The sequence below is a fragment of the Sardina pilchardus genome, chromosome 15 (genome assembly GCF_963854185.1).
Source record: "Sardina pilchardus chromosome 15, fSarPil1.1, whole genome shotgun sequence".
NCBI classification, from domain to species: domain Eukaryota; kingdom Metazoa; phylum Chordata; class Actinopteri; order Clupeiformes; family Clupeidae; genus Sardina; species Sardina pilchardus.
In genome coordinates this window covers 494369-522003 of record NC_085008.1, presented here as the reverse complement: position 1 = coordinate 522003, position 27635 = coordinate 494369, and the positions used below count along the sequence as shown (strand labels likewise).

The 27635-nt window shown below is 47.0% G+C and overlaps 3 protein-coding genes across 4 annotated transcripts in view; 1 reads left to right on the top strand and 2 right to left on the bottom strand.

Annotated features, from left to right (window-relative positions):
- Positions 1-1429: 1429 nt before the first annotated feature.
- On the bottom strand, positions 1430-9291 carry LOC134102216 (zinc transporter ZIP3-like). Its single transcript, XM_062556250.1, has 3 exons — positions 9212-9291; positions 8013-8359; positions 1430-5636 (listed from the first exon to the last, which is right to left on the bottom strand). Exons 2-3 carry the CDS (start codon positions 8217-8219, stop codon positions 4905-4907), a joined length of 939 nt encoding a protein of 312 aa, XP_062412234.1. The 5' UTR covers positions 8220-8359; positions 9212-9291; the 3' UTR covers positions 1430-4904.
- A 502-nt stretch (positions 9292-9793) lies between these two features.
- Positions 9794-20550, bottom strand: sgta (small glutamine rich tetratricopeptide repeat co-chaperone alpha). Of its 2 annotated transcripts, none has more exons than XM_062555359.1 (12): positions 20408-20550; positions 19220-19369; positions 19012-19115; positions 18814-18904; positions 17367-17466; positions 16787-16891; positions 16425-16560; positions 16255-16317; positions 16124-16161; positions 13468-13785; positions 13067-13211; positions 9794-10499 (listed from the first exon to the last, which is right to left on the bottom strand). In XM_062555359.1, exons 2-11 carry the CDS (start codon positions 19317-19319, stop codon positions 13100-13102), a joined length of 1167 nt encoding a protein of 388 aa, XP_062411343.1. In that variant the 5' UTR covers positions 19320-19369; positions 20408-20550; the 3' UTR covers positions 9794-10499; positions 13067-13099. The 2 variants fall into 2 exon arrangements, with proteins under 2 accessions (XP_062411343.1, XP_062411342.1); XM_062555358.1 differs by having other exon boundaries at positions 13089-13211.
- A 438-nt stretch (positions 20551-20988) lies between these two features.
- The window catches only part of thop1 (thimet oligopeptidase 1), a 17813-nt gene continuing 11166 nt past the window's right edge, over positions 20989-27635 (top strand). Inside the window, exons 1-5 of the mRNA XM_062555360.1 lie at positions 20989-21144; positions 22182-22388; positions 23683-23831; positions 24905-25015; positions 26843-26945. Coding sequence (XP_062411344.1) covers positions 21132-21144; positions 22182-22388; positions 23683-23831; positions 24905-25015; positions 26843-26945 — 583 coding nt within the window. The 5' untranslated portion in view covers positions 20989-21131. The remainder of the gene's footprint in view (positions 21145-22181; positions 22389-23682; positions 23832-24904; positions 25016-26842; positions 26946-27635) is intronic.

Genomic DNA, 27635 nt, shown 5'->3' with positions numbered 1-27635 from the left:
CCATGTGCCGTAAGTGGCGTTAATCTGGCCAGCCTCCTTCCAGCACCCTGAACACCAGATTAGATTATGAGAGCATACTGCATTGGAGAGTAAAGGTGTAGTATACTGCATTGGAGAGTAAAGGTGTAGTATACTGTAGTAAAGGTGTAGTATACTGCATTAGAGGGAAAAAGTGTAGTATACTGCATTGGAGGGAAAAGGTGTAGTATACTGCTTTGGAGGGAAAAAGTGTAGTATACTGTAGTAAAGATGTAGTATACTGCATTGAGAGTAAAGGTGTAGTATACTGCATTGGAGGGTAAAGGTGTAGTATACTGTAGTAAAGGTATAGTATACTGCATTAGAGGGAAAAAGTGTAGTATACTGTAGTAAAGATGTAGTATACTGCATTGGAGGGTAAAGGTGTAGTATACTGCATTGGAGGGTAAAGGTGTAGTATACTGCATTGGAGGGTAAAGGTGTAGTATACTGCATTGTAGGGTAAAGGTGTAGTAGCCTATACTGCATTGGAGAGCTATAGGTGTGAGTAGCTAGGGTACGCTGTTGCTATGGAGAGCTGTAGGTGTGGTTGTCCAGGGTACGCTGTTGCTATGGAGAGCTGTAGGTGTGGTTGTCCAGGGTACGCTGTTGTTATGGAGAGCTGTAGGTGTGGTTGTCCAGGGTACGCTGTTGCTATGGAGAGCTGTAGGTGTGGTTGTCCAGGGTGTGCTGGGGAGGCGATGAGGAGGTAAGGTAATTAATTAGATCAGATGGTGGCTCGTGTGGTGAACACGGAGCTCGTGGCCATGTGGGACTTCACAGGTGCAGTACACCCAGCCTGCCTGCAGGGGGAGGAGACCAGACCGTGACGACCCTCAGAGCCCTCAGAGGCAAGGCGTTTGGAATAGTGAAAAGTGGAATAGTGAGTGGAGAGTGAAATGTGGAATAGTGAGTGGATAGTGAAAAGTGGAATAGTGAGTGGAGAGTGAAATGTGGAATAGTGAGTGGATAGTGAAAAGTGGAATAGTGAGTGGAGAGTGAAATGTGGAATAGTGAGTGGATAGTGAAAAGTGGAATAGTGAGTGGATAGTGAAAAGTGGAATAGTGAGTGGAGAGTGAAATGTGGAATAGTGAGTGGATAGTCAAAAGTGGAATAGTGAGTGAAAAGTGGAAAGCACTTTCTGTATCCCAGTGGAGTGGAAGCTGTCTCTAGACTGATATATTAGGCCGGTTATCAGTTGATGATGCCAAAACACATCATGTCATCATGACTACAATTTTGGATGATGGATTCAAATTTTTATTTTTTTTATATGTAGGTGTTTTGCTATTGTTTGCTATTAGTATTTTTTGCTAATGTTACATTGAATTTGATTTGTAAAGGGTCTTTCTTATCATTTTATTTTCATGAATGATATGAATGGTATGAATCTGGACATAAACAACATGCTGGAATACAATTCATATTTTATTTATGTATACAGATAATAATTACAATATTTTACACTTCATTTATGAACCCAGTTGGATATAAAATTTAAATATAACAAAAACCAAGACATCTTTCAAATATTCTTCAAACCTTACATAATTGGTTGATTTGCAATTGGTAACAGTTAAATTATTATAATTATAATTATAATTTAATCTCTCTATAAATAAAGGAATAAAGGAAGGAACCCTGTGTGTGACCTGGGAACAGCTGAGCTGGGTAGTTGAGCTGGGTAGTTGAGCTGTGAGGGCCGGGGGGTTGGGTAGTTGAGCTGGGTAGCTGAGCTGGGTAGTTGAGCTGGGTAGTTGAGCTGTGAGGGCTGGAGGGTTGGGTAGTTGAGCTGGGTAGTTGAGCTGGGTAGTTGAGCTGTGAGGGCCGGGGGGTTGGGTAGTTGAGCTGGGTAGTTGAGCTGTGGGGGCCGGGGGGTTGGGTAGTTGAGCTGGGTAGTTGAGCTGGGTAGTTGAGCTGTGAGGGCCGGGGGGTTGGGTAGTTGAGCTGGGTAGTTGAGCTGTGAGGGCCGGGGGGTTGGGTAGTTGAGCTGGGTAGTTGAGCTGTGAGGGCCGGGGGGTTGGGTAGTTGAGCTGGGTAGTTGAGCTGTGAGGGCCGGGGGGCTGGGTAGTTGAGCTGGGTAGTTGGGCTGTGAGGGCCGGGGGGTTGGGTAGTTGAGCTGGGTAGTTGAGCTGTGAGGGCCTGGGGGCTGGGTAGTTGAGCTGGGTAGTTGGGCTGTGAGGGCCGGGGGGTTGGGTAGTTGAGCTGGGTAGTTGAGCTGTGAGGGCCGGGGGGCTGGGTAGTTGAGCTGGGTAGTTGGGCTGTGAGGGCCGGGGGGTTGGGTTGTTGAGCTTGGTAGTTGAGCTGTGAGGGCCGGGGGGTTGGGTAGTTGAGCTGGGTAGTTGAGCTGGGTAGTTGGGCTGTGAGGGCCGGGGGGCTGGGTAGTTGAGCTGGGTAGTTGAGCTGTGAGGGCCGGGGGGCTGGGTAGTTCAGCTGGGTAGTTGAGCTGTGAGGGCCGGGGGGTTGGGGAGAGTTGGCCAGCAAAACATGAAATCAGCTGATCCACAGGCTTTACTGTAACACAACACTGACACTTAACTATTAACGCAACTATAAGGAGAAGTAACTAAAGATCCCTATTTTCCTGAAACAGTCACGGATAATATTCATACACCGGAGTCAAAACAACAACAACAACAACAACAACATAAACCCCAAATGATCTTACAATGTGCTCACTTACAAAAATAACAAAGTTACGCAAATGTGTCATATTATTATGATCATGGATTTGAAATTGTCCTCTGCAGTCTTCGGTCTCTGTCATAGTGAGCGACGTTAACTGGACGCTGTAGTCTTCTGTGTCACTGTCATAGTGAGCAACGTTAACTGGACGCTGTAGTCTTCGGTCTCTGCCATAGTGAGCGACGTTAACTGGACGCTGTAGTCTTCGGTCTCTGTCATCGTGAGCAACGTTAACTGGACGCTGCTGCCACTGAGTGGTCATGTTATGGGCCCTCTGCAGACAGACAGGCTGCATCTCCTGACGTTGCACAAGCATTCAGATGTCCTTATAGAAACTCTATATTCATGTTCTCATATAAACTGTATATTCATATGTCCTTATAGACACTCTAAATATCCCCATATAAACTCCATATTCATATATCCTCATATAAACTCTAGCCAGCGCACAGCACAGCACACGTCACAATACACTTTAAAACCAAAGCAGACATTCCCCCATACACACACACACACACACACACACACACACACACACACACACACACACACACACACACACACACACACACACACACACACACACACACACACACACACACACACACACACACACACACAGCAGGGGGTTTTAACAGTGTGACTGGCTTTCATGAACAGTGTATTACAGAGAAGGGTGGCAGAAGCAGACGAAGCACTTCAGTCCCACGTCATAACAGCTGTGCCCTGTGACCTGTGACCTGTGACCTGTGGCGCAGTAGATGAAGCGCTTCAGTCACACGTCATAACAGCTGTGACCTGTGACCTGCGACCTGTGACCTGTGGCGCAGTAGATGAAGCGCTTCAGTCGCACGTCATAATAGCTGTGCCCCGAGGCGCAGTAGAGTGGAACAGATTTCATGGCAAAGCTGCCAATCGATTACAGCGGTTCAAGTGGCGTTTTCTGGCGGATAATTAATTTAGTGTACTTTTCTATTAATAGGCACATCCAATCATATCTGGAGGATGATTGATTAATAACGTCTCTGCTCTACTCTGAGCAACACATTAGGACAGTGCTGTAGATTTCCGGTAAATAATGGCAATATAGCTCAGTAACAGTACACAGTATGCTAAAAGATGGCTATTACACTTCACCTTATGCTAGAGTTTTGCCCTGCAGCAGCTGCCCATCAAACCCCTCATACAGTAAATACTTATTTACAGGCCAACACATGAATGCAAGAGTGCGCTCCTTTAAGCTGCAGAGTTCTGTTGAGATACGCCCTCTCCTGCAAGGGCTCCAGTGTGTAGATATGCCCTCTCCTGCACCTGCAAGGGCTCAGTGTTGAGATACGCCCTCTCCTGCACCTGCAAGGGCTCCAGTGTGTAGATATGCCCTCTCCTGCACCTGCAAGGGCTCAGTGTTGAGATACGCCCTCTCCTGCACCTGCAAGGGCTCTAGTGTTGAGATATGCCCTCTCCTGCAAGGGCTCAGTGTGTAGATATGCCCTCTCCTGCAGGGGCTCCATTGTTTGACTTTTTGGAAACAAACAGCATGTTATAAAAGAGTGTCTTCATTAGGCTAACGCTAACGTCACACTGCAGCAGACACAGCAGTCATAGAGGCTACAGTGTAACGTGGCTTCATTAGGCTAACGCTAACGTGTCTTCATTAGGCTAACGCTAACGTCACACTGTAGCAGACACAGCAGTCATAGAGGCTACAGTGTAACGTGGCTTCAATAGGCTAATGCTAACTTCACACTGTAGCAGACACAGCAGTCATAGAGGCTACAGTGTAACGTGGCTTCAATAGGCTAATGCTAACTTCACACTGTAGCAGACACAACAGTCAGGGGTCATAGGGGTCGTAGGTCAATAGGGGTCAAATGTCCAGCTTCACTCCGTCCTTGGTTGATTGAAAGAGATCAGCGGCCTTGCGGTAACACCAACAAGTACTTCCTTTGGTTGTGCCGGTAGACATGCCCAACAGCAGGTGTGTGTGTGTGTGTGCGTGTGTGTGTGTGTGTGTGTGTGTGTGTGTGTGTGTGTGTGTGTGTGTGTGTGTGTGTGCGTGTGTGTGTGTGTCACCACTTGATGAAGACGAGGCCTGCCAGGATGCCGTAGCCCATGATGAGGAAGAGTGTGTGTGTGTGTGTGTGTGTGTGTGTGTGTGTGTGTGTGTGCGTGTGTGTGTGTGCGTGTGTGCGTGTGTGTGTCACCACTTGATGAAGACGAGGCCTGCCAGGATGCCGTAGCCCATGACGAGGAAGAGCACTTTGAGCAGCCGGTCGTGTTTGTCCTCCAGCTCGCGCGCCAGGATCTCGAAGAAGGTGACGAAGAGGAAGGTGCCCGCCGCCATGCCCTGCAGCACCGCCGACACGATGCTGCCCGCCAGGTTCTGCGCCGTCTCGATGCCCATGCCCAGGCCGATGCCCACGGGGATCATCAGGCTCACGGTCAGCGCCAGCTTGGCGGCGTCGCGCATGGGCATCCCGCTCTTCGCCACGCTCACGCCCAGCGCCACCGCCGCCAGCGTCTCGTGCACGGCCACGCCCACAAACAGGCTGCCCAGCTTGGCTCCGCCCTCCTGCAGCCCCAGCGCCAGCCCCTCGAACACCGAGTGGGCCGAGAGCGCCAGCACCAGGCTGGCGAGGCGGAGGGGTCCGGCGCGGGCGAGTTCGGCGGGGCTGAGGTGCCCGTGGTGATGCCCGTGTCCGGCCGCTGACCCGCGGGGCGGCGCGATGAAGGGCGTGTCGTACTCCGAGTCGCTGCCGCCCTCGGAGCCGCCCGCGTTGAAGGTCTCGAGGTCGATGAAGGACGGCCGCTCCTTGCGGAAGGTCAGCACGGCCTGCTCCACGAACACCGTGAGGAAGAAGCCCAGCATCATCATGGTCTCCGCCAGAGGGTACTCCGTGCTGACCCCCACCGTCTGCAGCACCGCCGCCACCTAACGCACACACAACGCTCATTACATACATATACATTACACATACGTACTAACGCACAATTACATACATTACTGACTAACGACATATACATTACACATACATTACTGACTACTGACATATACATTACACATACGTACTAACTACTGACATATACATTACACATACATACTAACGCACACATAACGCTCATTACATACATTACTAACGCACACATCACGCTCATTACATACATTACTGACTAACGACATATACATTACACATACGTACCAACACACATATAGCGCGGATTACATACATTACTAACTAACGACATATACATTACACAATACATACATTACTGACTAATGACATATACATTACACATACGTACTAACGCACACATAACGCTCATTACATACATTACTAACGACATATACATTACACATACGTACTAACGCACACATAACGCTCATTACATACATTACTGACTAACGACATATACATTACACATACGTACTAACGCACACATAACGCTGATTACATACATTACTAACTACCGACATACATAACACATACGTACTAACGCACACATATACATTACACATACATTACTAACTACTGACATATACATTACACATACGTACTAACACACACATAACGCTGATTACATACATTACTAACTAACGACATATACATTACACATACATTACTAACTACCGACATATACATTACACATACGTACTAATGACATATACATTACACATACGTACTAATGACATATACATTACACATACGTACTAATGACATACATTACACATACGTACTAACGCACACATAACGCTGATTACATACATTACTAACTACCGACATATACATTACACATACATTACTAACTACCGACATATACATTACACATACATTACTAACTACTGACATATACATTACACATACATTACTAACTACTGACATATACATTACACATACGTACTAATGACATACATTACACATACGTACTAACGCACACATAACGCTGATTACATACATTACTAACTACCGACATATACATTACACATACATTACTAACTACCGACATATACATTACACATACATTACTAACTACCGACATATACATTACACATACATTACTAACTACTGACATATACATTACACATACGTACTAATGACATACATTACACATACGTACTAATGACATATACATTACACATACGTACTAACGCACACATAACGCTGATTACATACATTACTAACTACCGACATATACATTACACATACATTACTAACTACCGACATATACATTACACATACATTACTAACTACTGACATATACATTACACATACGTACTAACGCACTAATGCACTAATGACGTATACATTACACATACTGTACTACGTACTAATGCACTAATGACGTATACCTGTGCTGTTATAAGACACTGCATTACTCAACCTGGTGTTATAACACGACTGCATACACTTCATACAGTATAATACGTAAATATGGCCACTGCATACACTTCATATAGTAATACGCAAATATGGCCATTTTGGTCAAACAATGCCCCACTCTTCAGCAGTGTGAGAGAGGGGGGGGGGGGGGGGGGGCAGCGGCAGAGGACCCTAACTTTGAAATGGGCTGCAGCCTACCGACCCTCCTCTAAACCTGCTGGTCAGTCTTTGTGAACCCACCATCTCTACACCAGCTGGTCAGTCTTAGTGAACCCACCATCTCTAAACCAGCTGGTCAGTCCTCTGTTAGCCCACCATCTCTAAACTAGCTGGTCAGTCCTCTGTTAACCCACCATCTCTAAACTAGCTGGTCAGTCCAAACCCACCATCTCTACACCAGCTGGTCAGTCCTTGTAAACCCACCATCTCTAAACCTGCTGGTCAGTCCTTGTGAACCCACCATCTCTAAACCAGCTGGTCAGTCCTCTGTTAACCCACCATCTCTAAACCAGCTGGTCAGTCCTCTGTTAACCCACCTTCTCTAAACCAGGTCTCTAAACCAGCTGGTCAGTCCTCTGTGAACCCACCATCTCTAAACCTGCTGGTCAGTCCTTGTGAACCCACCTTCTCTAAACCAGCTGGTCAGTCCTCTGTTAACCCACAATCTCTAAACCAGGTTTCTAAACCAGCTGGTCAGTCCTTGTCAACCCACCATCTCTAAACCTGCTGGTCAGTCCTTGTGAACCCACCTTCTCTAAACCTGCTGGTCAGTCCTCTGTTAACCCACCATCTCTAAACCAGATCTCTAAACCTGCTGGTCAGTCCTTGTGAACCCACCTTCTCTAAACCTGCTGGTCAGTCCTCTGTTAAACCACCATCTCTAAACCAGGTCTCTACACCAGCTGGTCAGTCCTTCCGTGTGAACCCACCTTCTCTCTGACGGCGGGCAGCAGCGCGTTGAAGCAGGTCGCCAGGAACACTCCTCCTCCGAAGGCGTTGCTGAAGGCCACGGCCCGCCGGTAGCGCTGGGCTTTCTCGCTGTCGACGCGCATCACCCTCACCGGGACCAGAATGCCCCCGAGCATGAGCGCGAACACGCCCAGCAGGCACAGGATCTTAGCTACCACCATCTCCATGGTAACGCGCTGGTGACGACCACGGTCAGGGGACTCGGTTGCTCTGCAAGACGCTTAGATCTAATTCACAGCCGCCGGCCAGGACGGTCATCTCCGCAGCCCTCCTCTGTTGTACACACACCGCATCCCCGCACCAGCCTCTGAAGAACAGATAGTTCATCACGATCAAACTCTACCATCAGATGTTGGTATCACATTCTCATTTTCAACCTGATTACAGTCATCTGTCTATCTCTGTAGTTCTACCTTCGTAAACACACACATTCTGAGACTGTATAATAATGTAATTAATCAGACGAGTTATGTCATGATGTTACCATGTGCCTCTCTCGAAAAAAATATGCACTTTCTCACAGCTGCTGACGAGGGCAGGGTCGCCTTACCTTTCAGTGCAGGTCATTAGTCACGGTTGTCTAGAGCTAGGTTAATAAATGTCTCGACCAGAGATGTGAGAGGAAATAACGTGTCAGCAACCTGTAACGTTATCATGTTGGTCATCACTACAAACTCCGCTAACCACCATGGATACATTAATAACGTTAGATTTGTTGAGAGATGAACATGGATAAGCATGTTCAGTTCGATGCAGTGCATCAAAGTGCGTTTGCAATTTCCTTGTTCTACAAGGAAACAGGGACCTAAAATCTGATAACGCTAGGTTAGCTAACTAAACATCTGTTTACGAGCTAGCAATAGTGTCTCTGGTGGTATAAACAAGAGTAACTAAAAAAAAAACCCACACAATTGTGACTATGATGAACAGATAGGCGAGTTATTTCAAGTAAATATGATGTGCTAATGCAAGATGATGTAAGCAGAGGCTGTTCACCTGTGATAGCATGCTAGTAAACTATTGTAGGGCTTTAGTCGCAATCAGTGCATCTTATTTTCAAACACTAACGTTACTTTTTTCACATCTAATGTTACCATACCACGCTGCTCCTAACAACTTAGATAAAATGTGTATTTATAAATGTTGTTGATCTAGCTACCTGTCTCTTCCTCCTCAGTTACTTCCTGCTGCTTACAAGCGCTGTTGCTTGTGCAGCCCGTCAGTGATACAGGACGTGACGCACAATGCCAAAGTAAGAGGTCGGTGTAGCGGCGGCTTGTAGCCACATCAGTGTGCACGATTTCAGGTCAGTTCCCAGTATAAAAATAATTCATCAAATTCTATCTAAACATTTTCACAGATCTTATTTTTGTTTTTATTATAATTTGTACTAAATGTTTCCTTCTGGTCAGCACTGATGATGGTTAATAAGCTGACCCTTTCACTGGAGGGCTTTGGATGCCTTGATGAAGCTGCTGCTATCCAGTGTCATCGGCTACAGACACTTTTGATTTTGCTCACTCATATTAGTCAGCATGACAAGGACATCAGACAATGATGAAACGACAGATCATTTCAGTCACATCTTGCAATGATGATATAACAACTGTGGCGTACTGGTAGCAAACTATCCACAAAGGCCTAGTGTGAGCCATATTTAAATATCACAGCTATGCCACGTGCTTCACAATGAGGAAAAGTACAGCAGGACTGTTTAAAAAAGAACAAGAAGACCCTTCGGTTTACGATGTAAAATTTCCAATTTATTTTATTCAAAATGACAGTGTCGTGGGACAAAGAAAAAGGAGGGGCAGTTGTCATGTGTTGATATACTTTCATAAATCTGTCACAATTGGACTCAGGGCAACACCAACTGTGCAACACTAACACACTGCTTCAGAGAACAACAGAACCTTCAGATGAGATGAGCATAGTTTAATCTTATGTGGCTGCCCGGCTCCCATGCCATATCGTACCCCTGCAGTGCAGTCTCTGCCCCCAGCTCTCCTCCCGCCTTAAGATGGGGCTCCTTAGCAGTTACAAATCACTCACTTGCAGGCCACTCATTCCCATATGACACGGCTCAATGGCAAATGTTAGTAGCCCATGTTATACATATATACACACAGCATGCGCTACCGCGATGGCGTCTGGGTGAGGTGCTCGGATCCAGCCCCAGTCCAGACGCTTGGAACTAGATCTGTCATTCCTACGTGACTCATTGGGCAGGACAAGAGAAGTCAAAGACTGGGCCAGGCGTGCTCATAATACTCCTGTCATAAACCATATGGGGTATCCCCGGGGTAGCATGTGGGGTATCCCCGGGGTAGCATGTGGGGTATTACCCCGGGGTAGCATGTGGGGTATTACCCCGGGGCAGCAACAATTATACAAATAAAAAATAACGGACAAGTCTGTCTTCTGGAGTCCTTGCACAAGCCATTCACCTTTAAAAAGCAGAGAAGAGGCCCAGGTCAGTAGCACATAGATCAACCCCCATCACAACAACAATGTACCGTGTTATAAAACAACAATGTACCGTGTTATAAAACAACAGTGTACTGTGATATAAAACAACAATGTACTGTGATATAAAACAACAATGTACTGTGATATAAAACAACAATGTACTGTGATATAAAACAACAATGTACTGTGATATAAAACAACAATGTACTGTGATATAAAACAACAATGTACCGTGATATAAAACAATAAAGTACTGTGATATAAAACAACAATGTACAGATGTAAAAGATAAAGATGTTATAGATATAGTAAAGATGATATAGATATAGTAAAGATGTTTTAGTCCAACGCAACTTAGTATTAGCACAACATGAGTTAAAAATAACGGTTTCAAACAAGTTGGAAAAGTCTACATTAAGCATAATATTAATAGCCTGATAAACCAGCCTAAATGGATTGGATGTCTAATTTAGTCTGGCCCCGATGAATGGATACAACGGAACATTGTTGATGAGCACAACCCGTTGTCTTTCTTTTTTTTTTTTAAGTATATTTTTTTGGCCATTTTATGCCTTTATTGATAGTGACAGTGGAGATAGACAGGAAGTGAATGGGAGAGAGAGCGGGGGTGGGATCCGGAAAGGACCACGGGGCGGGAATCGAACCCGGGTCGCCGGCGTGCGGTGCAGGTGCCCCAGCCAGTTGCGCCACGGCTGGGGCCAACCCGTTGTCTTTCAAACCGTGTCTGTGCCTATAGGCCAACGCTCCCTCAAAACCCCGCCCCCTCTGCCCCGCCCGCGTTGATTCAAAACACATCTCTGCGTTGTGATTGGTTTAGTTGCCATCTGCCAGATTCAGGGCAGTGTTTTCAAAATGTTCAATGGTCCGAGGCCAGACCCAAATGCAGGCAAAACATTTTGCCGTCCAGCAGTTGGCGCTGGTTTTCCAGGCTATAATATTAATATATTAAATAAAGACACTAATAATCACAACAATATCAATAGTTTAATAACACTGAAGTTTGGCATTAGTACACGTGTAATAAGAAGTACTTGTTAAAACAATCAAATCGGACTGGGCCTCAGACCCATCTGACAGGTTGCTGTAGCAACGAAAACAAACGTTTCTGGCATCAGGACGAAATACTTGCTAATTTGATGTGATTACACATAGAACCATACAATTAAGTGGGCATTCATGCGTTCAGACAGAAACTAAAACTACTTGATAACATTGGTGGCAAACTCCGCTTCAAATTGCTGAGGCTATATAATTATTTAACGACATTTAAAGGTAGGGTATGGAATGAGCTTTTTTGGCCATTTTTGCAAAATCACTTGAAATCCTATTCCTAACCCACTTATAGCCACTAAGTTGGAAGCACTGAAATGGAAATTAAACACGTCAATCATCTGCGGAACGGGCAGGGCTCGAAAAACTCCAGCCAATAGAATTCCTCACCCCATACCATCATTTCACAGCTCGATCGTCAATCTAACGTCTTACTCCTCTTCCTACTCCCCCTCCCCACCGCGCGCGACCCTTTCGAAAGCTGGTGACCGCGAGTCAGTGCTGAAACGAAACCAACTGCCTGCTGCTGCACGTCCATGTTCCCCTCTTGTTGTGTCACTTCATTTCTATACAAACTAACTAAGGCAGCGGATACCTACGGAAACTCAATCACCCACGCAATAAATAAGCTATGTAGCAAAAATTACATTTTACCATGACACGAAGAGTGCTGTAAACATGAAATCGAAACTTAACAGCTTGGAGCTACGGTGGAATAGGCGAACCAACGGGGCAGCACTAAACTCGGATATTTCAGGAGATAATCGCCCTGGTAAGAACAAACCAGATTCTGTTCAAATATACACACCTATGGCTACTGAACCATATGTACTACAACCCTTTGGAGGTGAATAGCCTAAAGAATGTAATTGGGGAAGTTGATGTGAGTGATTGTATGGAGACTAGAGCTCATAGTGCTGTAGACGCCAGGATGGCATTTCATTTAGCCTGGCTCGCTCTCGCGCTGCGCATTTGAATTGTCGCTCGTGCATGGAGGGCGGGACTTGAGGTTGTATATGTTCAAACTCTGCCGTCCGTTTTGCTAATTCCGTACCCAACCTTTAATAGAACAACGTGGATTCTTGCAACTTCCCATAGAAACAGAGCAGAGACTGGATAATACACTGTTGAGCAACAAGGACCCATTCAAAAGCAATAGTGCATTTTCAAAAAAGGATTCAAAACAATGTCATGTTGAGACCACGGCAGTGAAAGGCCTTAGAAGCTCACCACATGGAATTCTCTGCCATTTCCCCTCGACAGTGGGCTAGTGAGGGCTCACATACACACCTGTGTGGTAGTCAGGGCTAGTGAGGGCACCTGTGTGCTAGTCAGGGCTCACCTGTGTGCTAGTGAGGGCTCACCTGTGTGCTAGTGAGGGCTCACCTGTGTGCTAGTAAGAGCTCACCTGTGTGGCGGTCAGGGCTCACCTGTGTGGCGGTCAGGGCTCACCTGTGTGCTAGTGAGGGCTCACCTGTGTGGTGGTCAGGGCTCACCTGTGTGGCGGTCAGGGCTGGTCATCATTGCTGGCGCTGGGCGGTCGACTGCGCATCTGGCTTCGCAGCATCTCAATCAGCTCCGGGTTCTGCTGCTGCATCTGCTGGGCAAACTGCTGCCCTCTGACACACACACACACACACACACACACACACACACACACACACACACACAAAATCAGACTAAAGCAACACTAGCTTAGTAAGACACAAGTTAGTCAGTCAATGTCTTCTGATGTCCAATGACAACAAGGACTGTTAGCTCTCCGTCAGCAGTTTACAACTGGACATGTTACCTCATCACCTCATTCCAATCATTTCATTTTGTTGAATATGAATGTGCCGGGGGGGGGGGTGTGACCTCTGTAATGGTACTTACGCCTGGATGAGTCCCGAGAGGTCGTTGGGTCCCGCCCCTCCTGCTGTGGCTCCTCCCCCTAGGCCTCCGAGTCCTCCTCCTAATCCGCCTCCAAGACCTCCGAGTCCGGCGCCAAGTCCGACTCCTGGTGCTGGTGCTGCCCCCAGTCCAGCTGCTGGTACCGCTTCAGGTACTGCTCCTGGTACCCCTCCTGGTACCCCTCCTGGTACCATTCCTGGTCCCGCCCCGGGTACCATTCCTGGTCCCGCCCCGGGTACCATTCCTGGTCCAGGTGCCCCAGGAGCACCAGCATAAGCTCCAGACATCATCCCAGATACCCTGATCAATACAACATACCCTGATCAATACATCATACCCTGGTCAATACAACATACCCTGGTCAATACAACATACCCTGGTCAATACCCTGATCAATACAACATACCCTGATCAATACAACATACCCTGATCAATACCCTGGTCAACACAACATACCCTGGTCAATACAAAATACCCTGATCAATACAACATACCCTGGTCAATACAACATACCCTGATCAATACATCATACCCTGATCAATACAACATACCCTGATCAATACAACATACCCTGATCAATACCCTGATCAATACAACATACCCTGATCAATACCCTGATCAATACAACATACCCTGATCAATACAACATACCCTGATCAATACCCTGGTCAACACAACATACCCTGGTCAATACAACATACCCTGATCAATACAACATACCCTGATCAACAGCATACCCTGATCAATACAACATACCCTGATCAATACAACATACCCTGATCATCCCAGATACCCTGATCAATTCAACATACCCTGATCAATACAACATACCCTGATCAATACATCATCCCAGATACCCTGATCAATACAACATACCCTGATCAATACAACATACCCTGATCATCCCAGATGCCCTGATCAATACAACATACCCTGATCAATACAACATACCCTGATCATCCCAGATACCCTGATCTACACAGGTCAGAAGGGATCATTACAGCAAGACGTTATGAAAGACCATGCAAGCCAGACGTTAGCTGCAGTACTACACTGTGTTCCAAATTATTATGCAAATTGGATTTAAGGTCAAACATTCAGTTTTTTGTATTTCAATTTAACGCATGGATGATATTGTGCATCAGGGATCTTTAGATCATTGAAATCAATCTCAGACACCTGTGATAACTAGCTTGCCAGGTAAGCCCAATGAAAAGGAAAACTACTTAAAAAGGGTGTTACACATTATTAAGCACGCCACAAGTTTCAAGCAATATGGGAAAGAAAAAGGATTTCTCTGCTGCCGAAAAGCATGAAAGTCTGCACTACCTTGGACAAGGTATGGAATCATTGGATATTTCCTGAAAATGTATGCTTGATCATGGTACTGTGAAGAAATCTGTTGCTGATTCATAGCACAGGCAGATTTGTGCAGACAAAGGCATAATAAGGAAGGTTTCAGCTAGTCAAATTCATACCATTAAGAGATCTACTGCTGGTGACTCTGGAGTCCTGCAAACCTCAAGGTGCAGGATCTTCAAGAAGTTTGCACGTGTGCATAAACCCACTATCGGCCACTCCAAAACAATGCTCACAAGCAGAAACGGTTGCAGTGGGCTCAGGAATACATGAAAACTGATTTTCAAAGAGGCATGAGTGCCGTGCAACCCTAAATGGTCCAGATGGATGGAGTAATGGAGAGTAATGGATGGATGGAGTAATGGAGAGTAATGGATGGATGGAGTAATGGATGGATGGAGTAATGGATGGATGGAGTAATGGATGGATGGAGTAATGGATGGAGTAATGGATGGATGGAGTAATGGATGGAGTAATGGATGGATGGAGTAATGAATGGATGGAGTAATGAATGGATGGATGGAGTAATGGATGGATGGATGGAGTAATGGATGGAGTGATGGAGTAATGGATGGATGGATGGAGTAATGGATGGATGGAGTAATGGATGGATGGATGGAGAATGGCCAACATGTGCCAACAGTGCGGAGTCATGTTTTGGGCCAGAGACATGGGGAGAGCTGGTAGGCCCCTTCAGGGTCCCTGATGGTGGGGAAGTAGAGTAGAGTTTCTGACTGACCACTTTCTTCTGTGGCACAAAAAGAAGAACCGTGCCTTCCATAGCAAAATCATCTTTATGCATGACAAATGCCGCAAAGAACACCTCTGGGCCATTGGCTGCTATGGGCAGGAAAAGGAGGGAATCTCAAGGTGTGGCCCCATCTTCGCCTGACCTCAACCCTATTGAGAACCTTTGGAGCATCATCAAGCAAAAGATCTACGAGGGTGGGAGGCAGTTCACATCCAAGCAGCAGCTCTGGGGGGCTGTTCTAAAAGCATAAACTCTCCAAGAACTCACAAGTTCAGTGGATGCATGAATTGTGAAAGTGATATCAAGGAGGGGGTCCTATGATAAAATGGAACTTGTCCTGTTAAGATGTTTTTGATTGAAATAACTTTTTATTTAATTGATATCACCTCTGCAATGCTGCAAATTCAACTTATTACAATTTTCAGTTTTTTACATCCTATAAAAATGTCTTGAAACTCTGTTGTGCATAATAATGTGTGCATTTTGAGGGTTTTTTATTTGTAATTTTTTTTTTTCAGTAGTACTCACAGCTGTTGAACTTGAGGATTATTCATCAGATTTGACGCCTATTAGAGAGACAAAAGGAGGAGGGTTTCAGTTAACAGGTCTGAATAATCTGACCGCATGTTGTAGAGGGAAGTACCAGATGTCCCCCTCACCATATTCATGAATCCGGGATTACTGAGGAGCCCGGCCAGGTCCACCCCGCCCATTCCCCCTGTCTGCGGAAGATAAGGGTGGACAGTGAGAAGTGCTGACCACGCAGCTCTGAGCGCTCTGATAAGTCTCACGGTTTAACGGACATCACAGACGCCATAGCAACACCTACCGGACTCGGGGCCTCCATCTTCTGTTCCGCTATCTTCAGGTTGGATTTGTACGTGTCGTTGTCTGGGTCCAGCTCCAGTGCCCTCTTGTAGTAGCTCACCGCCTCTGTGTGCTTGTTTAGACTCGCAAGCGCCAACCTTTAATCAAACAACAAGACCCATCGGCTTATGTCACACCTATGCACCACAGCACGAGTAACAGAAGAAAGGTATGCAAATGCTTAAGTACCCCATTAGACACATACAGAAGAAAGGTATGCGAATGTATACGTACCCCATTAGTCACATACAGACGAAAGGTATGTGAATGCTCAAGTACCCCATTAGTCACATACAGAAGAAAGGTATGCGAATGTATACGTACCCCATTCTCCCATGCGCTTTGCTGTAGTTTGGATCGATCCCAATGGCTTGTTCACAGTCTTGGACAGCTCCGGCATAGTTTCCCAATTTACTGTATGCAGCAGCCCTGTGAAACAATTCCGCTTTACTATATTACAGGCCAAACACACTCTTCAGCTATACAATATTACAGGCCAAACACTCTTCAGCAATATTACAGGCCAAACACACTCTTCAGCTATACAATATTACAGGCCAAACACACTCTTCAGCTATACAATATTACAGGCCAAACACACTCTTCAGCAATATTACAGGCCAAACACACTCTTTAGCAATATTACAGGCCAAACACACTCTTCAGCAATATTACAGGCCAAACACACTCTTCAGCAATATTACAGGCCAAACACACTCTTCAGCAATATTACAGGCCAAACACACTCTTCAGCTATACAATACTACAGGCCAAACACACTCTTCAGCAATATTACAGGCCAAACACACTCTTCAGCAAAGCCAATGTGTCCAAAGGCAAGCTGGCATGACTGAAGCACCAGGTCATGAGGGTGAGAGGTGAGAGGTCAGAGGTCAGACTGTACCTGTTGCAATAATAAACAGCATTTTCAGGGTTAAGTGTGATAGCCTTCGAGTAGAACTCCACGGCAGCGCTGAAATTCTCTACCTTCATTTGGTCATTACCTGTGAGAACACACAACACAGTGCATCAGTGACATCATGCCTTATTGTTCCCACGGTAACAGCATCCACCCAAAGAATCCCTCCCTGGCAGAGGGTGACTCACCCCAGCCAAGGCACGGTTATTTATACTGTGCATGGCATACTGGGGCAACACAATGTGCTTTACATAAACAACAGCAAAGAGCAACAGTAAATAAGTACATTTAAATAGGGCAACAGTTCAACATTATTTATAAAGTAAAGTATGTAAAACCCATTAATTAAAAGACACAGAAGACACGATGTAGAATATTTAAAAGACAAAGTGCATAGCAATGTACGAGTGCTGGAACACGACCAACACCTCAACCTTGCGCAACCCCACAACTCCAGCTCTGCAGCTCTACATCTGCTGCAACCCCACAACCTACATCTAGTGCGACCCCACAACTTACATCTAGTGCGACCCCACAACTTACATCTAGTGCGACCCCACAACTTACATCTAGTGCAACCCCACAACTTACATCTAGTGCGACCCCACAACTTACATCTAGTGCGACCCCACAACTTACATCTAGTGCAACCCCACAACTCCAGCTCTGCTGCAACTTACATCTGCTGCAACCCCACAACCTACATCTGCTGCAACCCCACAACCTACATCTAGTGCAACCCCACAACCTACATCTAGTGCAACCCCACAACTTACATCTAGTGCAACCCCACAACTAGTGCGACCCCACAACTTACATCTAGTGCAACCCCACAACTTACATCTAGTGCGACCCCACAACTTACATCTAGTGCAACCCCACAACTAGTGCGACCCCACAACTTACATCTAGTGCGACCCCACAACTAGTGCGACCCCACAACTTACATCTAGTGCAACCCCACAACTTACATCTAGTGCGACCCCACAACTTACATCTGCTGCGACCCCACAACTTACATCTAGTGCAACCCCACAACTCCAGCTCTGCTGCAACTACATCTGGTATTCAAGCAGCTAAACTAAACTCACTGAGCAGGTGATCTCACAGCTCTGCCCACAGGTCAGTAGTGATGTCACAGCTCTGCCCACAGGTGAGTAGTGATGTCACAGCTCTGCCCACAGGTGAGTAGTGATGTCATAGCTCTGCCCACAGGTGAGTAGTGATGTCACAGCTCTGCCCACAGGTGAGTAGGGATGTCACAGCTCTGCCCACAGGTCAGTAGTGATGTCATAGCTCTGCCCACAGGTGAGTAGTGATGTCACAGCTCTGCCCACAGGTGAGTAGTGATGTCACAGCTCTGCCCACAGGTGAGTAGTGATGTCACAGCTCTGTCCACAGGTGAGTAGTGATGTCACAGCTCTGTCCATACCTTCAGTTTTGAGTTGCTCAGCTTCTGCAATCTGCTCCGCTGAAGGTGAGTGTACCCTTGAGTTGTTTTTCACTTGGGATGCATTAGGATACTGCAAGAGAAGTTCAGAGAGACACTTGTACACGTGTGTTACACAAATGCATCAAAATGAGACAACAGAATACACAAGTGCTGTTGCACACATGGGTCTCTACACACCTTCGCTGTGGCGGAGGCAAAGATCTCTGGTAAGGTCTGGGTGACCGCTAGACTCTGGTCCTCCGTGGAGACGCTGAACGCGGTCTCCAGACACTGGATTGCAACTGGAACATAGGTGCGTCAAGTGTAAACATTGCTGCATGACCTCCAACTTCAGCACACATCCAAAACACACACACACACACACACACACACCATAGTGAAGTACCTTCTAAACTCTCCTGCGTGTCCGACGACAACCCGCCAGAGTTCACCTGGTCATGGAGGAACTGGATGATTGAGAACGCGAGACGTTTGGTGTCCGTCATGTTTTCTTGGAGGATGAAACCTCACAGGGTATCAAGAGTTGTGAGTACACCTGAAAATGATGGCAATCAAAACAAGACAGTGAACCACCCGTAGGACCATCATCAGTTTGCAAATAAGGCTCTGACTGGGTCATCTTGATAAATTAAATCAGTTGTGTCAAATCTGTCGTTCGCATATTGATGTTATTGCTATTCAATTATTTATAGTAGCCTATTTGGCATGCCGTCTACCAAGCCTCAGTTCTGACATATTATTGTCAGTTATTAAATGCTAGTGGGCTAGTGGCAATAGGAGGCCGCGAGCTAAACACGTTGTTAAAGGTTGTCTGACACATAGGTCTGACATTGTTGAAGAGTACAACTTCTCTGAGCATTAAGAAACGCTAGCCTGCTAGTGCTAGTTGGCTAATATTTGCAATCTAGCAAGGAAGTTCTAGAAGGCCAACTTCGCGTATCCTTACACAACCATGGCCGTATATCTACTGTCCTTATCAAACATCCGTTAACTTATCCTGACGCCAGACGAATGACTCCTTATGCATTGTTATGATTACAACTAGCTAACTATGGAAGTACATGATTTGCTAGGCTGCCTGTGAGCAATAGCTAGCTCGCTAGCTAGCTACGCTAAATAGCTGAATGCATCACAGAAATTTCTAGTGCTAGCTAACCCACGCCGGTGAACTTCCAAGTTAGCTAACATAGCTAGCTAGCCTGTTCTACCAAAGCACTGATACTCGGGGGTGTCAGTTGTGGCTCTAACAGAGTTCAAATATACTATTCTGAATGGCAGACAATATTCTTAGCAAGCACGCTGAAAAAGCAACCCGAGCTCTTTGATATTTTCATAATGTTACGAAGCTAGCCAACTTGTTTAAGCCATACCACAGCTGCAACAGAGTAGCTGCTACACAGCTCGCTAGCCAGCTAACAATGGTTAGTTCAAATGAGTCATTAAAAATAGCCACACTGCATCTAAGGACAAATGCGAACATATTGTATCAAAATCGTAATGATAATGCACATATCCTAAGATAGCGAACCAGTGCGCCCCGTTAGCTTGTCATCTAACGTTACTTTTGCCTTACCAGTTGTCTTGCTGTCTCACTTCAAAGATTCCTTGCAGTGTGGTGTAAACCTAAGGTGTAATGTGAGCAATACGACATGTGGAGCACGTCACATCCAGGGCAGTAGTTGAGTTGGCGACCCGCACAGCTAGGGCAGATTTCTCAGTATCAGCTGGAGAAGTTAAAAGGACAATACACAGAAAATCATAAACACGACAAACTTGACATTGACATTCAGCATTTCAGTAATTGTTTTGAAAGTTACATGTATGCAGCTTGCATGTGCGATACACAACCGGATTTGATTTGCCTTGCAGCTGGTTGGAATGTTAGTTGACATCAGTAGCAGGCTTATCTGTTTGCATCAGGTTTGCATGTGTGAAATACAGAAAACTGAAATTCCACTTTAAGTCTCATACTTTTGAGGAAACTAAACTGTCACTGACAGCAGAATTGTGTTATGGCGGAGGTTACTAATGTTCCATGACTTTATATGAAACAATACTCGATTCATACGGTGATAGAGCATGTGTCGTCATCTGTATTTCTTATTTCTTATTTCTTGTAAAAATGATGGGCAATTTGGCTGAAGCTTGAAGATGACTGGTGGTAAGCGGTGCGGAGGACATTGGTGTGATTGACACATACTCCGGCCTATCGTTTAGAAAAGCGTCGGAAGGTGGGGCGGTATCAGTGTTGAGGAACCGCACAGTGGAACACACGCTGCAACTGAGTTGTTTGAATTATGGCACCCACAGGTGAGTAACAAGGGATTTATGGAAATTGTTCTGATCATTCTGGTACATGAACTTTATATTGTAAACGAACAACACCACAAACTGTGGCTATTATACCGACCTGTGTCACAGCGGTTAGACAACTTTCAGGCTATCTCGCTCTGTGAATGGTCCAGGCTAGCGGGCTAGCATGGCTAAGGTTGAACGGCTAGCTAATCAGTTGGCTAACTGTGTGCGCAACCTGAGCGATGTCGAGCGGTATGTATGGATGTTTGTCTGTCCCATCACTGTGTTTTACAGGCTCCTTGGGTGTATACTACATCTACTTTCGACGTACCATTTGTCTTGCTTGTTTCTTGTTTCTTGTTTTGCGAAATGTATGTCGAACTGTCAGCTAACGGTAGTCGTTCATTAACCCATTCATTCATCCACAGGACAGTGTTAATTGTGTTGATGGCTAACGTCAGCTAACTGAAATGCTTTGTCACAGCTAGTTATGTAGCTATTGTTCGCAACACACATGATTTGTATTGCGTTGGTCGGAGAGCGTTCATGGCCAGTGTTGGCAGTAAATCTGTGCTTGACAATCCCCAGTTTCGCCATCCCAGCTCACGCTTTAACAATCCAAACATTAGCTTTTATTTAACTAACGCGGATGACTCCAATAGACAGCATTAAACACCAGCGTTGGGAATATTGATTACATTTCAACATTGCACTGCCACGGTTACTTTGTGTTAAATGTGCACTCTTTTTGTATCTCCGTGGGTGGGTGACGTATGCAAAATGACCGTTATAGACAAAGTGGATATCAGAAATGGTTAATTTTGTGTAGGAACCTCAATTAGAACCAAGATCTGTGGTTGGCTCCTCAGATATTTCCCTTTCTTAACTGATCAACATGATTTCCTTTAACTCCCTGAGCATCTATTAGCTCACGCCCTGAGAGGCTCCGTATCTAGTTCCTTCTTGATAAATGAGCACTAAATCCTGTAGATGAAGAGACATGATGCACCCTATTGATATGCGCATGTCCCTTCCTTTCCCTGTGTGAGCAGGAGAAGTGGTGTTTGGAGCGCAGACTCGCGTCTGTGCAGAGAACCGCCTGCGCTGGGATCTGACCCCAGAGCAGATCCACCAGCTGTCGGACGAGCTCATCGCTAAGACCAAGCAGGTGTACGACACCGTGGGCTCGCTGGAGCTGGACCAGGTGACCTACGAGAACACCCTGAAGGCGCTCGCAGATGTAGAGGTTGATTACACAGGTGAGTAAGCGGGACTGCAAGTGCACAAGATCACACACAGATGAACTTCAGTTGGACTCCACATCTTGTGCCAGGACTTGCGTACTCATGTTGTGCTGTGCAATGCCACTGCCTGCCAGCACACTGGCTGCATTACACCGTAAAGCACATCATAGAAATGCAGCTCTATGAAGTCAGGTGTGTGTATCTGGAGACGTCCTCTGGGAACTATGCACTGTATTATATGAGCTTAACTGCTTTACCAAGTTCTCTTGAATGCACACAGAAACATGCATGTGTGTGTAGTAGTAGGCAGACACAGAAACGTGTGTGTGTTTAGTAATAGGCAGACGCAGAAACGTGTGTGTGTGTTTAGTAGTAGGCGTACACATATCACAGAAACGTATGTGTGTTTAGTAGTAGGCGTACACATATCACAGAAACGTATGTGTGTTTAGTAGTAGGCGTACACATATCACAGAAACATGCGTGTGTGTTTAGCAGACACAGACAACAACGGCAACAACAGCTGTAACCCGTTCAGCCACTACAACCCACCGTTAGCGTTTCCGCGGCGGCTATTGTACGCGCCGCCGAACAGCCCCGTCAGCTGGAACTCCGTATGCAATGCTATAGACTATTCAGCAGTTCTCTAGAAAGAGCAGCTTACCCACATGCGCCTGACAATGCCATTTGCACACATTGTTTGAAGGTAAAGCAGGGCCAGGGAGAGGTGTGTGTGTGTGTGTGTGTGTGTGTGTGTGTGTGTGTGTGTGTGTGTGTGTGTGTGTGTGTGTGTGTGTGTGTGTGTGTGTGTGTGTGTGTGTGTGTGTGTGTGTGTGTGTGTGTGTGTGTGTGTGTGTGTGTGTGTGTGTGTGTGTGTGTGTGTGTGTGTGTGTGTGTGTGTGTGTGTGTGTGTGGAACACCTCTCCGCTCCCAGAGACCACAGCGTGTCCTCTCAGTGTAGTGTACATGTAGTGCTCACATTAATCACACATGTAGTCCTCCCAGTAATCACACACACACACATAGTGCTCCCTTCAATCACACACACACATGTAGTGCTCCCATTAATCTGCTAAAAGTGTGTGTTGAGATGGCAGCACACAGGGACTGGTGACCAATGGCGTCCCCTCTCACGGGAGCGTAACAGTTGAACAAGAGTATTGTCTCATGTGAGTGGATCTAAAAGGTGTGACTGATGCTCATTAATCCCCCCTCCCTCTCCCCCCCCAACACACACACACACACACACACACACACACACACACACACACACACACACACACACACACACACACACACACACCCCCAGTCCAGCGCAACATGCTGGACTTCCCGCAGCACGTGTCTCCCAGTAAGGAGGTGCGCAGCGCCAGCACGGAGGCCGATAAGAAGCTGTCCGAGTTCGACGTGGAGATGAGCATGAGGGAGGACGTGTACCAACGCATCGTCGCCCTGGAGGTCAGCGCACACACACACACACACACACACACACACACACACACACACACACACTCCAAACACTACTGCCACACACACACACACACACACTGCCACACGCCACATGCCTGGGGTGTGGACGCACTCCAAACACTACTGCCACACACACACACACACACACACACACACACTTCCACATGCCACATGCCTGGGGTGTGGACACACTGGCTTTGGTACCCCCAATGAACTGGGACATACACAAATGTATACATATATGTGTGTGTATAATGTGTGTTTGTGTCTTGACCGCAAGTTTGGTCGTAGCACCAGTAGACTGGCAAAAGCAGCCCCATGTTCACCTGTGACCTGTTCCCACTCAGCACAGGTGTAGCAAGTGAGAGTCCTGCCAGGTGATTCACTAATCAGCTGATCTACCTGGCCTAAGAGCTGTGCTAATTACAATCAGCTGATCACGGGAGTGCTGTGGCAGGACTCTTACTTTCTAAAGTCAGTGAGCACAGAAGAGGTGTGCTCATCATCATCATCATCATCATCATCATCATCATCATCATCATCATCATGTTGTTGAGTGTGTTGAGTGGAACACACCTGTGATCACAACACCTGTCCACCTGGCCATCACAGAAGAAGCTGGAGAAGGGAGACTCAGTCTATTTTCTATTTATCTGAATTCTATCTGTGTGTCTCCACATATCTATTGATGTGGCCGGTGCAGAAGAAGCTGGAGAAGGGAGACTCAGTCTATTTTCTATTTATCTGAATTCTATCTGTGTGTCTCCACATATCTATTGATGTGGCCGGTGCAGAAGAAGCTGGAGAAGGGAGACTCAGTCTATTTTCTATTTATCTGAATTCTATCTGTGTGTCTCCACATATCTATTGATGTGGCCGGTGCAGAAGAAGCTGGAGAAGGGAGACTCAGTCTATTTTCTATTTATCTGAATTCTATCTGTGTGTATCCTATCTATTGATCTGGCCATCACAGAAGAAGCTGGAGAAGGGAGACTCAGTCTATTTTCTGTGTATCTGAGTTCTATCTGTGTGTATCCTATCTCTTGATGTGGCCGTTGCAGAAGAAGCTGGAGGCCGGAGACACTCTGAGTGCCGAGGGGAAGCGCTACATCGAGAGGCTCCTGAAGCTGGGAAGGAGGAACGGCCTGCACCTGCCCAAAGAGACCCAGAACGTGAGTCACCTACACCTACACACACACACGACACACACACACACACCTACACACGACACACACACCTACACACACACCTACACACGACACACACACCTACACCACCAACACTGGCCTGCACCTGCCCAAAGAGACCCAGAACGTGAGTCCACAACACACACACACACACACACACACAACACACACACCTACACCACCAGCACCAACACTGGCCTGCACCTGCCCAAAGAGACCCAGAACGTGAGTCCACTACACACACACCTACACACACACCTACACCTACACCTACACCTACACACGACACACACACACACACACACCTACACCACCAGCACCAACACTGGCCTGCACCTGCCCAAAGAGACCCAGAACGTGAGTCCACTACACACACACCTACACACACACACACACGACACACACACACACACACACCTACACCACCAGCACCAACACTGGCCTGCACCTGCCCAAAGAGACCCAGAACGTGAGTCCCCTACACACACACACACACACACACACCTACACACACACACACACACACACACACCTACACCACCAGCACCAACACTGGCCTGCACCTGCCCAAAGAGACCCAGAACGTGAGTCCCCAACACACACCTACACACGACACACACACACACACACACACACACACCACCAGCACCAACACTGGCCTGCACCTGCCCAAAGAGACCCAGAACGTGAGTCCACTACACACACACCTACACACCTACACATGACACGCAACACACACACCTACACACAACACAACACACACACACCTACACCTACACCTACACACGACATGCAACACACACACCACCAGCACCAACACAAAGATACCCAGAACGTGAGTCCACCACACACACCTACACACCTACACACACACACGACACACACACACACCACCAGCACCAACACTGGCCTGCACCTGCCCAAAGAGACCCAGAACGTGAGTCCACTACACACACACACACACACAACACACACAACACAACACACACACACACACCTACAGCACCAACACTGGCCTGCACCTGCCCAAAGAGACCCAGAACGTGAGTCCACTACACACACACACGACACACAACACACACACACACACACACCTACACCACCAGCACCACCAGCACCAACACTGGCCTGCACCTGCCCAAAGAGACCCAGAACGTGAGTCCACTACACCTACACACGACACACAACACACACACACACACCTACACCACCAGCACCAACACTGGCCTGCACCAACACCTACACACGACACACAACAAACACACACCCACACCTACACCTACACCAACACACGACACACAACACAACACACACACCTACAGCACCAGCACCTGCCCAAAGAGACCCAGAACGTGAGTCCACTACACCTACACACGACACGCAACACACACACACAACACACACACCTACACCAGCACCAGCACCACCTACACCCACACTTACACCATCACTTTCAACTACACCACCAGCACCTACACGTACACCAGCACCTACACCACCACCTACACCACCAGCACCTACACCTACACGTACGCCTACACCCACAGCACCAACACCTACACCTACACGTACACCATCACTTGCAGCAACACCTACACCTACATCATCACCAACACCTACACCACCACCTACACCAGCACCACATTGCCATGACTACACTTTTGTCAGGAGATGAAGGCAATCAAGAAGAATTTGCGTAACCTGTGCATCAACTTCAACAAGCACCTGAACTAAACTGTCTTGTGGCCAAACTTCTGACAGGAGATCAACAAGCACCTGAACTAAACTGTCTTGTGGCCAAACTTCTGACAGGAGATCAAAGCAATCAAGAAGAAGCTGAGTAACCTGTGCATCGACTTCAACAAGCACCTGAACGAGGACACCACCAGCCTGGCCTTCACCCGCGAGGAGCTGGGTACGGCTCACACACACACACACACACACACACACACACACTCCACACACACACACACACACACACACACACACACACACACTCCACACACACACCACCAGCCTGGCCTTCACCCGCGAGGAGCTGGGTACGGCTCACACACACACACACACACACACACACACACCACCAGCCTGGCCTTCACCCGCGAGGAGCTGGGTACGGCTCACACACACACACACACACACACACACACACACACACCACCAGCCTGGCCTTCACCCGCGAGGAGCTGGGTACGGCTTACACACACACACACACACACACCACCAGCCTGGCCTTCACCCGCGAGGAGCTGGGTACGGCTTACACACACACACACACACACACACACACTCCACACACACACACCACCAGCCTGGCCTTCACCCGCGAGGAGCTGGGTACGGCTCACACACACACACACACACACACACACACACACACACACACACACACACACACACACACACACACACACTCACTCCACACACACACACACACACACACACACACCACCAGCCTGGCCTTCACCCGCGAGGAGCTGGGTACGGCTTACACACACACACACACACACACACACACACACACACACACCACCAGCCTGGCCTTCACCCGCGAGGAGCTGGGTACGGCTTACACACACACACACACACCACACACACACACCAC